The 13,796-nt window shown below is 39.5% G+C and overlaps 1 protein-coding gene across 3 annotated transcripts in view; it reads right to left on the reverse strand.

The window, feature by feature from the left end:
- med23 (mediator complex subunit 23) overlaps positions 1 to 13,796 on the reverse strand; it is a 112,893-nt gene that overhangs the window by 61,217 nt on the left and 37,880 nt on the right. For all 3 annotated transcript variants that reach the window (XM_072556391.1, XM_072556400.1, XM_072556381.1), the window contains 3 exons: positions 11,988 to 12,233; positions 11,259 to 11,401; positions 5,576 to 5,750 (listed from right to left, as the gene is read on the reverse strand). In XM_072556391.1, coding sequence (XP_072412492.1) covers positions 5,576 to 5,750; positions 11,259 to 11,401; positions 11,988 to 12,233 — 564 coding nt within the window. The remainder of the gene's footprint in view (positions 1 to 5,575; positions 5,751 to 11,258; positions 11,402 to 11,987; positions 12,234 to 13,796) is intronic.

Here is a 13,796-nt window from a genome sequence, read left to right on the forward strand (position 1 = left end):
TGTACTGGTTCATTGTTTTAGTACTGCCTCAGCTCTGACAGAGTCCTGATCAGGCAGATACAAATGATTCCTTAGAGCTAGTTAAAGAACAGAGAGGTCTCCCAGAGTTTTATCCAACATTTTATCCTCTAAATTATTAGAGCACATTAACTGAGCACTTGGTATTTGTGGGAACTGACTTAGTTGCCATATTTGACTGTATAATAAACACAATCTTCCAGAGGGTTTTGGAATTTTTTTTGTGTACTCATGCTCATATCCTTCACTTTCATTTCTCTCTGCAGTATTGAGTTAAAATTTATAATACATGTGAAAGATGTAAAAGCCATCAGATTACTACTGTAGTGTTACCTAGGATTCTTTTGGTGGCTGAGGGGGTAAAATTGTTATATGAAGATAGGTTAGAATGGCTGCGTCCCATTCCATTTGAGTTTAGAAGAATGACATGTGATCTTAGTGAGATAAACAACATTATGAGAGATCTTGGCATGGTGGATTCTGAGAGCATGCACTTTGTTTTGCTATTGTGGACGAGCCTAGAATGAGGAAACAGAGTTCAAAAATCAGGGGTCATTAAATTAAGACCAAGGTGAGATGACCTTTTCCAATGTAACCCCCCTGCTTAAGAAAGGAGACAAAAGATAGGAAATTATAGGCTGGATAGTGTGGCTGTGGTTGTTGGTAAGACTTTATAGTGCATTATTAAAGATGAGATTGCAAAGTACTTGGAAGTAAAATCATGCCGAGTCTGTATGGATTTGTCAAGGAGAGGTCCTGATTAACAAACCTGTTAGACCATAAGACATAAGAGTGGAAGTAAGGCCATTCGGCTCATCGAGTCCACTCCGCCATTCAATCATGGCTGATGGGCACTTCAACTCCACTTACCCGCATTTTCCCCGTAGCCCTTAATTCCCCGAGACAACAAGAATCTATCAATCTCTGCCTTGAAGACATTTAGCGTCCCAGCCTCCACTGCACTCTGCGGCAATGAATTCCACAGGCCCACCACTCTCTGGCTGAAGAAATGTCTCCGCATTTCTGTTCTGAATTTACCCCCTCTAATTCTAAGGCTGTGTCCACGGGTCCTAGTCTCCTCACCTAACGGAAACAATTTCCTAGCATCCACCCTTTCCAAGCCATGTATTATCTTGTACGTCTCTATTAAGTCTCCCCTTTATCTTCTAAACTCCAATGAATACAATAAATTCTTGGAGGATGTAATGAGCAAGTTAGACAAAGAAGAGCCAGTGGACATGATCTATTTGGATTTCCAGAAAGCCTCTGACATTGTGCTACATATAGAAGGCTGCTAAATAAGATATGAATCCACAGTGTTAGCGGCAAGACTGGTAGAAGGCAGGCAGTGGGGATAAAGGAGCCTTTTCAGGATGGCATCTGGTGACTAGTACAGTTTCACAGGGCCACAACTATTCGCACCATACATTATTGATCTGTATGAAGGAACTGAGGGTATTGTTAAGTTTGCAGAAGACATAAAGAGAGATGATAGGACAAGTAGTGTTGAGGAAGCGGGTAGAATGCAGAAGGAGTTGGACAGGCTAGGAGAGTGGGCAAAGTAGTGGCAGATGGGATACAATGTGGGAAAGTGAGAGGTTATGCATTTCAGTCAGAAGAATATAGGCATGGAGAATGGCTTCAGAAATCTGAAGCACAAAGGGACTTAGGTGTCCTAGTTCAGGATTCTCTCAAGATTAACAAACAGGTTCAGTTGGCAGATGCAAATGCAATGTCAGCAATCATTTCAAAGAGCAAGAATACAAAGTCGGCAGGGTGGGAGGGTGGGGAGGTGTAATGTACTGCTGAGCCTATATCCGGCTCTGGTCAGACTACATTTACAATATTTGAGAGCAGTTTTGGGGTTCATATGCAAACAAAGGATGTGCTGATCCTGGAGGGGTGCTGCAGAGGTTCACAAGAACAATCCTGGGAGGGAAGAGTTTGTTGAATGAGGAGCGGTTGATGACTCTGGGCCTGTGCTCAAAGCTTAGAAGCATGAGGGCAGGAATCTCATTGAAATTAGAGAATATGGAGAGGCTTGGATAGAGTGGACATGGAAAAGATGTCTCCATTAGTAGAAAAGGCTAGGACCTGAGGTCACTGCCTCAGAGTGAAGGGACGACCCTTGAGAACTGAGATGAGAAGGAATGTTTTTCAGCCAAAAGATAGTGAACCCGTAGATGCCAAGTCATTCGGCTTGCTTTATCACAGAGATAGATAGATTAGCAAGGGGATCAAGAGTTCTGGGGAGAAGGCAAGAGAATGCAGTTAAGAAATATATCAGCTATCTAATGAATGCCAGAGCAGACCTGATGGGCCAAAATGATGTAATTTTGCTCCGACATACTATGATCTTTATGGTCTTTCTGTTAGAGGATTGTTAATCTTTGAAACTCTTCTCCCTAGTGTTGAAAGAAGAGTTATTAAATACTTTTAAGATAAAAAGTAAATTAATTCTTCACTCAAGAGAGCCGATGGTTATCAGGGATTCATGGGTATGTGGAGTTGAGGTTACAATCCGATTAGCTATGATCTCGTTCAATGATGGAACAGAATTAAGGGGCTTACTTGAGCTCCTAATTCATATGTTCAAAGCAGTACTTGCGCAAATAGAGTCATAGAGATGTACAGCATGGAAACAGACCCTTCGGTCCGACCTGTTCATGCCAACCAGATATCCCAACCCAATCTAGTCCCACCAGCCAGCACCTGGCCCATATCCCTCCAAACCCTTCCTATTCATATATACATCCAAATGCCTCTTAAATGTTGCAACTGTACCAATGTCCACCATATCCTCTGGCAGTTCATTCCATACACGTACCACCCTCTCTGTGAAAAAGTTGCCCCTTAGGTCTCTTTTATATCTTTCCCTTCTCACCCTAAACCTGTGCCCTCTAGTTCTGGACTCCCCGACCCCAGGGAAAAGACTTTGTCTATTTATCCTATCCATGCCCCTCAATTTTGTGAACCTCTATAAGGTCACACCTCAACCTCCGACACTCCAGGGAAAACAGCCCCAGCCTGTTCACCCTCTCCCTACAGCTCAAATCCTCCAACCCTGGCAACATCCTTGTAAATCTTTTCTGAACCCTTTCAAGTTTCACAACATCTTTCCGATAGGAAGGAGACCAGAATTCCATGCAATATTCCAACAGTGGCCTAACCAATGAACTGTACAGCTGCAACATGATGTCCCAACTCCTGTAAAGGAAAGCATACCAAACGCCTTCTTCACTATCCTATCTGCCTGTGACTCCACTTTCAAGAAGCTATGAACCTGCACTCCAAGGTCTCTTTGTTCAGCAACACTCCCTAGGACCTTACCATTAAGTGTATAAGTCCTGCTAAGATTTGCTTTCCCAAAATGCAGAACCTCGCATTTATCTGAATTAAACTCCATCTGCACTTCTCAGCCTCATTGGCCCATCTGGTCAAGATCCTGTTGTAATCTGAGGTAACCCTCTTTGCTGTCCACTACACCTCCAATTTTGGTGTCACCTGCAAACTTACTAACTGTACCTCTTATGCTCGCATCCAAATCATTTATGTAAATGACAAAAAGTAGAGGACCTAGCACCGATCCGACTGGCACACCACTGGTCACAGGCCTCCAGTCTGAAAAACAACCCTCCACCACCACCCTCTGGCTCAAAGGGAGAAGACAGTTCTGTATCCAAATGGCTAGTTCTCCCTGTATTCCATGAGATCTAAGCTTGCATCAGTCTCCCATGGGGAACCTTGTCAAACGCCTTACTGAAGTCCATATATATCACATCTACTGCTCTGCCCTCATCAAACAATTTCCCTACCTGGCCTTAAACTATCAATCAATCTTTTTTAAAAACAATAAAAAAAAGTCCCCTCAAAATATGAGGTGATATGTAAAAATTGCAAACAACAACTGAAGGTTCCTTTCATTTAGAAGTATTAAGTAATCACAATTTTCTTTCAATCAAAAAATAAGAGCTTATGTACATTATTTCATGCATCAACTTTATTTGGATTATTATTTAAAATAAAATAATTATTGAATTACAAGGTTTATTTGAAAATTAACTGCAGCTTACAGGCCTGGAGTGTTACAATTAGAAAACTAATAATGAAAGTATGAAATTATATTTTATTTTAACGCTTCAAATGCTAGTGATTTTTGAGAAGATTTGCAGTTCAGATTGAGGATAAGTATCTAAGTTAGCTCGCTGAGCTTAAAGGTTTGTTTTCAGACGTTTTGTCACCATACTAGGTAACATCATCGCTGAGTGTCTCTGGCAAAGTGTGGTGGTACGTTCCGTCTCTCTATCTATAGGTCTTGGTTTCTTAAGGTGGGTGATGTCGATTGAGACTCTATCTACTTTCCCTTGGAAAACAAAAGAACCTGAAATGACATCACCCATCTTAAGAAATCAAGACCTAGAAAGAGAGAGGCAGGACATAGTATCAGTGCTTCACCAGAGACTCTCACTGATGTTACCTATTTTGGTGATTAAACTGCTGAAAACAATCCTTCATGCTCAGCGAGCTAACTTATATACTTCAAATGCTTTCATTACATCAGGGATCCAGACAAAATATGCTAAGTATGATTTGATAATGAGAAACCTGCACTTCATTTAGTGCATTTAGAAACATTAAGAATTGGAAAGCTTTCATCCTCTTACCTAGATTTTGTTTGTAAGATTTAACAAGGATTTCAAAATTATGATAAATTGTTTTATGGTAAATTGCCAAAAGGTTGTTTCCACCGATTAGGGAGTTGGTTACAAGGTGGCATGGAAACAGAATAATTCAGAAGAAGCCAAGTTTCAACCAAACAATTATTCAAATTTGGAACAATTTATCACAAGTGCCTACTGAAGCTGATATTATGTAATTTGAAAGCCAACTACATCTACTTCTCAAACATTGCGTACAGAATACAGTATCTGGGAAAAGGCAATGTCGAATTAGCATTGCTCCAGCTCAGAAAGTAGCTTTGATCAATTTCCAAAGGCTTTCTTCCATGGTGTACCTTACACTAAAAAAATACTAAGTCACCTTTGTCTGGGATGTTCTCTCATTGGGCTGCTCTCTCATTTGGGGTCACCACATCTCTGGTGAGTGGAGATGTTGAGAAATACTGTCTTTTATGGCAACCTCAGTCGGTGCAGGGATTGAACTCTGCATCATAAAATCAGCCAACGTAGCTAACCGAACTCCCAAAGGTAAAGTTGTCATAGTCTTCGTAGACCAAAGGGCTGCTCTCTCATTCGAGAGAGATAACGGATGGTTGTTTAACCCAAGGATTACCATAGCTCAGGTAAAGGTAGAGTTGGAGAAGCACAAACCTACATGGAACCTTAGTCAATGTGGGAATTGAATCCATCCTGTTAGTGTTACTCTGCCTTGCAAACTAACTGAACTCCTGCAACTTACACTACTCAAAGCTCAGCAAACTGATGGCACATTTTAAAAGCTTACAGGATTCTCAACTTTACTACACTAATGCTCCAGTTTAAAATCAGCTTTGAAGTAGCAAGCCAGATTCATATATGTAAGGTTAAAAATAACTTACCACAAGTGAAGTTGATTCTGATTAGTCTGTGGTACAGCTGCCAATGAATGGAGATGGCTTAACAGCTGGACTCTGTAGTGAGGCTGGATATGATGCATGCGATAGCTGAACATCTCCAGCAGAGTGTGTAGGATTCCCCAAGCATGTGATTTGAAAACATTTGGTAAAAGCTGGCCTAAAAAAAATGAAAAATAAAATGTAGTCTTCTTCACAAATTGATGGTGTGAAGGTGCCAGTGATGGAATGCGGTAGGCAAAATCAGAAGACACACAACGCCATGTTTAGTCCAATAGGGTTTATTTGAAATCATAAGTTTTTGGAGCGCTGCTACATCAGGTGAAGCGCCTGACAGAGGAGCAATGCTTCAAAGGTTTGTGATTTCAAATAAACCTGTTGGACTATAGCCTGGTGTCATGACTTCTGACTTTGTTCACAAAATTTATGCTAGCTTTCCTCATGTCTTAATCCAAAACAGCTAAATTCTTTGCTCATGAGACAGCATATTTGAGTACAAGACAACAATTTTTCAAGTAGAAATTCTGCTTTGGAAATGTTATCCGTATTAATTGTAAAAATGAGTATATTTAGTTACAAGATTAATCTAAAAATCAACAATTTAGAAGCAGTGTGTTTTATAATAGGAAACTTTAATAAAACCATCCTTTTTAATGTTTAGCAAGTTATTGTAGGAATCAGAACAAGATTACATTTTGAGAAAGTACCTTCAGTATATCTACAGCTTTTCTGATTTTGGATGGAGAACTCCACTTGACCAATGCAAACTTTACATTTCTGAAATCAATTCATCCTGAATTTATTGCACGTTTGAATTGTCAAACTGGGCTGGATTTGAACGTAAATTACGGAAACTCAATGTATGGAGAAAAGCTTTTTGGACATTCCAAATTGGATTAAATTCTTTCAGCACTAATCAGATCGCAGACTAAAAGCTGGCTTTCTTTTGCTTTGAATAAAGCAGATCAAACTGCCCTCAAAAACAAACTAAGACATTGGAGTGACACTTCCAGTAGTTCTGAAGAGAGGTTCAACATTTGAAGCATTATCTTAGTATCTCTCTCCTCAGATGCAGGCCAGACTGGAGTATTTTCATCATTTTGAATGTTTTCAGCTTTCTAGCATCTGCAATATAGTGTTACTTCTATAGAGTCATACAGCACAGAAACAGACCCTTCAGTTCAAAGAGGCCAAACATAATCCCAAACTAAACTCGTCCCACCTGCCTGCTCCAGGCCCATATCCCTCCAAACCTTTCCTATTCATGTATCCATTCAAATATCTTTTAGAAGTTGTAATTGTAGCAGCATCCACCACTTCTTCAGGAAGTTCATTCCACACGTGAACCACCCTCTGAAATAAATTTGCTTACGCCTTTTTTAAAATCACTCTCCTCTCACCTTAAAAATGTGCCCCCAGTCTTAAAATTCACTACCTTAGGGAAAAGACCATTAATTCTATCTATGCCCCTCATTATTTTATAAACTTGTATAGGGTCACCTCGCCTATGCTCCAGTAAAAAAGGCCTATCCAACCTTTCTTTTAACTCAAATCTTTCATACCTGGCAACATCCTAGTAAATCTCTACTGAACCCTTTCCAGCTTGATAATATCCTTCCTGTAACTGGGTGACCAGAAATGGACAGTATTCCAGAACAGGCCTCACTAATGTCCTGTCCAGCCTTAACATAATGTCCCAACACCTATACTCAAAGGATTAATCAATAAAGCAAAGAGCCAAATGCCTTTTTAACCATCTGCCTGTATGTGACACAAGCTTTAAAAGAATTACGTATCTGCACTCCAGGTCCCTCTGTTCTATAAAACACTATCCAAGGTCTTACAATTAATTGTATAAGCCCTACCCTTAATTATTAAAATACAATACCTCATTTATCCAGATTGAACACCATCTGCCATTTTTCAGCCCATTAATCCATTTGATCAAGATCCTTTACAATCTTAGAAAACCTTTTCACTGTCTACTGTGCCACCAATTTTGATGTCATCCACAAGCTTACTAACCATGCCTTCTATGTTCTCATCCTAATCATTTATATAAATGACAAACAAAACAGCACCCAGAACTGATCCCTGTGGAACGCTGCTGGTGATGGGCCTCCAGTCCAAAAAGCAACCTTCCACCATTACCTACCTTCTGCCATTAAACCAATGATGTATCCAATTGGCAAGCTCACCCTGAATCCTACGTGACCTAACTTTACTAATTAGTCTACCAAGCAGAATCTTGTCAAAGGCTATAATAAAATCCAAACAAACAATATCTACTGCTTATTCCATAAACCACCTTTTTGGTAACTTCCTCAAAAACCTCAATCAAGTTTGACAGACACTGGTTTCCTCACAAAAAACCACATGGACTTTCCTAATCAATATTTATTTCTCCAAATGTCCATAAATTCCATCTTTGATAATCACCTCTAACAATTTATCAATAACCGAAGTCAGATTTACAGGTCTATAGTTCTTTGGTTTCTCCTTACAACCTTTCTTAAACAAAGGTAAAACAATAGCAAACACTTAGTCATCAGGCACCTCACCCGTAGTTATAGATGATCCAGATACTTCTGCAAGGGGGTTTCAGAATTTCCTTCCTTACTTCCCACAGTGTTGCGTGATTCATTAGATCAAGAACCAGAGATTTATCCACTTGATATTCTCTAAAACCTCCTGAATTTCCTCTTCTGTAATGTGAACTGTTTTTAAAACATCAAACCTTATTTCTCTGCATTCTCTGGACTCCATTTTTTTCTCCACAGCAAAAACTGACTAAATATTCACTTATTGTATCTCCTGGGGTTAAAGACAATGACAACCTCCTTGATTTTTAAGAGGCCTTACCCTCTCTCTAGTTACCCTCTTGCTCTTAACGTATTTATAGAATTTCTTTAGATTATCCTTAATCTTATCAGCAAATGTTATCTCATATGCCCCCTTTGCTTTTCTGATTTCTCTCTCAAGAATGCCACTTACGTTGATTAAGAGATTCAAGTGAACCAAGTTGTCTATACCTGAAATAAGATTCTCTTTTATTCTTGACGAGAACATCAATATTTTAATCATCCATTGCTACTTAATCTTACCAGCCTCTAACAGGAACAAAATGCCTCTGAACTCTCGCCATCACAACCTTGAATGCTTCCCATTTGAGAGACATCCTTTTACCTGCAAACAATCTACTCCAATTAACTTTTTGGAGTTTTTGATTGACACCCTTAAAATTTGCTTTACTCCAATTAAAAACCTGAACCTTTATGGAAAGCTTATCCTTTTCTGTAACCATTTTGAAACTAACAGAATTATGATTTCTAGACCCAAACTGCTCCCCCACTTGTACTTCCATCACCTGTTCTGCCCTCGTGCCCAAAAGATCTTGTTTTGCTCCTTCTCTAGGAGTACCATCCACATATTGATAAAGAAAAATTTCTTGAACACAGAGGTGCTCAAGCAGCCATTTGATCTGTAACAATGCTAAAGATATTCACTTCAGAGGGGTTGACTAAATCCATAAATGTACTGATTGAGAGTGGTTATAGAGTTATACTCTAGGGAGAATAGAGTCACAAAGGAAACTCTGGACAAAAGAAAGAGCTGGAAACAAGCCTACAGTGGAGATGTACTGACTCACTTGCCATGGGCAATACTCCAGGCGCTCATGCTCTACCACCAGAATTAGTCACAGATGCAGCATTCACACAAACTTTTCTGCTCTGGTGGTGTTGTGGTTGGGGGGGTGGGGGGGTGGGGGGGTGGGAAGGAGGAAGTGCCACAGGATGTGATATGCAAAGATTGTGACCTTGTAACGAACAAGGGTAATTATCGTTGTTGCAATGACTAGACAAATCTCTTTGCAGGGAAGCGTAGGTAAATACTTTGCATGTGGTGCTCTAAGACCGTATATCCTAACTAACTAACTAAACAGAAACACTTAAGGATCCCTGTGTGTTTTTTAGAACTGGAAAAGCCACAAATAACAATTTCCTCAGTTTGTAAGTCAGAAAATAAAGGGTTACTGCTACAGGAAAAGCCTTCATGAATCTCACAAAGAAGCACAGATAATCTATTTAAGCTAATAAGAATTGGCTGCCCATCAAAGCAGCTCAACGTGACCACCTTTGTTCATGACATCATATTTGGATAACATCAGCTATTAAAAGACAACATTGGAATCGTTTAGCGTCTACTTTGGGTTCAAACAGGGATCTGTTCTGGCACTGATACACTTGAATATTTTTCTCATGGTTGCTGTTATACCCCTCCAGATCACCTACATAAGACATTTAATTATACATGAAACTAATGGACAGCCATTCAGCCCTACCTGTCTAACATCCAAGACAAAGGTGGACCAACTCGTCAATTGTTACTCTACACTATTATTGCTGCACAGTCTATGTAACAGACATGCAACAGCAAACAGATGGTGTGCTTCACAACGAATGCAATTTAGTCTGATGATCTTTAGATAACAAATGTTATTGCCCATGATGTTGCTATATTAGCATTGATCACAGTGACAAAGTGATGCTGGAGGTTGTTGATAGTTTGACATATCCTAGCTCCACAATCATCAGTAATTTGAAATTTATACTGAAGTCAACACAACCAACACTAAAGCTGCAGTTGTTTTGTCTCAGCTCAATGAATGTGTGGAACATCAACATCCTGACCAGAGAAGCTCAAAGTGAGATTCAGAATCCTGCATCCTGACTGCACTCCTCTACAGTGGAGATTTCTGCACAGTATTTGCTAGGCTGGCAAAAAGACTGAACTGCTACCCCTTTGCTGTCTCGCACACATCCTTGGCACTTCTCACCACTACCAATTTGGGGATCTGGACTGTACCAATACCAGCTGCATACATTTGCAAAACCAATGACGGTAGCATTGGCTCAGCCACATTCATTGAATAAATGACAGCTGTACATCCAAAAGTCTCCTGTAGAGTGAATTGGCAGTTGGGCCAAACCTCCTGGGGGGCATCCATACCTCTGCTAAGGGTATGGCAAGTGAAATATAAAGTTGAAGGGAATTGACAGTGACAACAGGAGATAATCATCAACAGCCATAACCTCTGCAGGGCGACTCTTTGGAAGAAGCGAGCAGACTGAAAAGTTCAGCCGGCCGATAAGTAGGCCCAGTGAAAACAAAGTCCAATGAATCATGCATTTATAAGGCTACTGTCTTCCTTTGCAACAAGTATATCAGAGGTTATCATGCCAGAGTGGGATTCCTCAGTCATGCCAGGGAAAGCAAAACAAAGAAGTGGCCATCATGGTGCAAATCATCATTCTATAAGATAGAAGACTGCCAGCATGTAGAGCAAGAAACTAGATTTTTTTTTTCCCCCCATTAGCTTGATGTAGGATACCAAAAGGGTGAAACTATTTTATGCCACCAACCCCAAGAATGTAATTATCATTATTATTATTATAGGGGTACGTCAAAAACCATTCAAAAATGCAAGGCTTATTGGTAACTTTTTTGAAATCTGGCAAATATTCCACAGGTCTGAGGTTTTCCATTTCATCTACTATTCAACTCAAACATGTCTTCAGAAATATATCATTCATAAATTAAATCAGTCAGGGAAAAAAAAAGGTTTGTGGTAGTTCTTAACACATTCATCCAGAAATAGCAAACTTACTGATAAAACCTTTAATTCCAAGAGATTCAATCTCCATATAAACTAGAAGACGGCTATAAGTTTCTACCAGCGCAGGAGCCAAAGCTAGGCTTGATTTGGCATGGGCTAGTTTGATCACTCTTGTAGCTATACTGTGAATGAGGCTGAAATACAGAATATTTAAATCAATAAATGTTCAAGAATCACTATATATTATAGAATTGCATTAATGTGCTTCATTTATTCATTGTAATTATATTTATTCAAACAAGCAATTGGGACTTTCAGCATGCAGGGCAGACTGAAATCCATCCTAAAAAAAACAGAATGGTGTGGAAATAATAGTTATTGCAACATTATTGTCAAAATTTATAGGCAGTATTATGATAATCTAAAAATGAAATTAACTCATTTTGAGTCAAACAAAAAAACTTATTAATGACATTAAGACCAATTAACTGGGACCTCGAGTAAATTAATTTTTAATGGGAAAAATATGGTGACCTGAACAGGACATTACTGCAATTTATGCCTCAAGAGTTATTTGTGCTTTCAGCATTTTATATTTATTTGAACCTAATGTGATACTATAAATCAGTAATCAAATGATGCAATTTTATTTTGACAAGTGTTCTTTCCTTTGACTGTAGGGCATTTTAGTATTTACTTGATAAATGACTGATGACAGTAAAGTAAAAGGTTCACAAAAAAATACTATGTAGTTCAGCAAACTTGAATTCCTGTGATTACCTCATTTTGGCATGAACGGTTAGTGAATCTAATAAGTTCATTGGTAGTGGGGTAATAGATCCTGAAGCTGTGCAGTTTGTTCCAGGAAGGGATATCCTCAAGCTGCCATTCCCATATATTGTTTCAACCAATACTCCCATAGGTAATGTAAAACATTCAGAATTAGTAGAATATGCATTACACAGCAAGGCAATCTTGTAATCGTTCATCTGTAGACTCTTGTTTCTCAAACTTTGTTGTAAAAATCTGTATTGAAAATAATAGTTAATAATTTTGCTTCATTATTAATAAATGCAAATATTTGATTTATATGAATATATGACAGGATGTTTTTCACGAGAACTTCTTCTAAAACCTATTTTCTTTAACTTACTATCATTTTTCTGTCTTCAAGAATGGTGATGAAACAAGAGGTTTACTTCCTTCAGATGTTAATGTTTTGTGTTTACACATTTTTAACTTTTAAAAACAATTTTTTTTAGGGTACTAGAGTCAGATATATACAGCATGGAAACAGACCCTTTGGTCCAACCCATCCACACCAACCAGGTATCCCAACTCAATCTAGTTCCACCTGCCAGCACCCAGCCTGTATCCCTCCAAATCCTTCCTATTCATATACCCATTGAAATGCCTCTTAAAAAGGTTATAATTGTACAAGCCTCCACTACTTCCTCTGGCAGCTCATTCCATACGTGCACCACCCTCTATGTGAAAAAGATGCCCCTTGGGTCTCTTTTATATCTTTCCCCTCTCACCCTAAACCTAGGCCCTCTAGTTCTGGACACCCTGACCTCAGGGAGAAGACTTTTCCTATTTATCCTATCCATGCCCCTCAATTTTGTAAACCTCTATAAGGTCACCCCTTAGCCTCCAATGCTCCAGAGAAAACAGCCCCTGCCTGTTCAGACTCTCCCTATAGCTCAAATCTTCCAACCCTGGCAACATCCTTGTAAATCTTTTCTGAACCCATTCAAGTTTCACAACATCTTTCCAACAGGAAGGAGACCAGAATTGCACACAATATTCCAACATTGGCCACAACATGACCTCCCAACTCCTGTATTCAATACTCTGACCAATAAAGGAAATTCATACCAAATTCCTTCTTCACTATCCCTATCTACCTGCGACCCCACTTTCAAGGAGCTATGAATCTGCACTCCAAGGTCTCTTTGTTCAGCAACACTCCCTAGGACCTTACCATTAAGTGTATAAGTCCTGCTAAGATTTGTTTTCCCAAAATGTAGCACCTCGCATTTATCTGAATTAAACTCCATCTGTCACTTCTCAGCCCATGGCCCATCTGATCAAGATCCTGTTGTAATCTGAGGTAACCCTCTTCGCTGCCCACTACACTTCCAATTTTGGTGTCATCTGCAAACTTACTAACTGTATCTCTTATGCTCACATCCAAATCACTTATGGAAATGACAAAAAGTAGAGGACTCAGCATCGATCCTTGTGGCAATCCACTGGTCACAGGCCTCCAGTCTGAAAAATAACCCTCCACCACCACCCTCTGTCTTCTACCTTTGAGCCAGTTCTGTATCCAAATGGCTAGTTCTCCCCGTATTCCACGAGATCTAACCTTGCTAACGGGTTTCCCATGGGGAACCTTGTCTAACGCCTTACTGAAGTCACATCTACTGCTCTGCCCTCATCAATCCTCTTTGTTACTTCTTCAAAAAACTCAATCAAGTTTGTGAGACATGATTTCTCATGCACAAAGCCATGTTGATGATCCCTAATCAGTCCTTGCCTTTCCAAATACATGTGCATCCTGTCTCTCAGGATTCCCTCCAACAA

This window comes from Chiloscyllium punctatum, chromosome 3, assembly GCF_047496795.1.
Source record: "Chiloscyllium punctatum isolate Juve2018m chromosome 3, sChiPun1.3, whole genome shotgun sequence".
Taxonomy (NCBI): domain Eukaryota; kingdom Metazoa; phylum Chordata; class Chondrichthyes; order Orectolobiformes; family Hemiscylliidae; genus Chiloscyllium; species Chiloscyllium punctatum.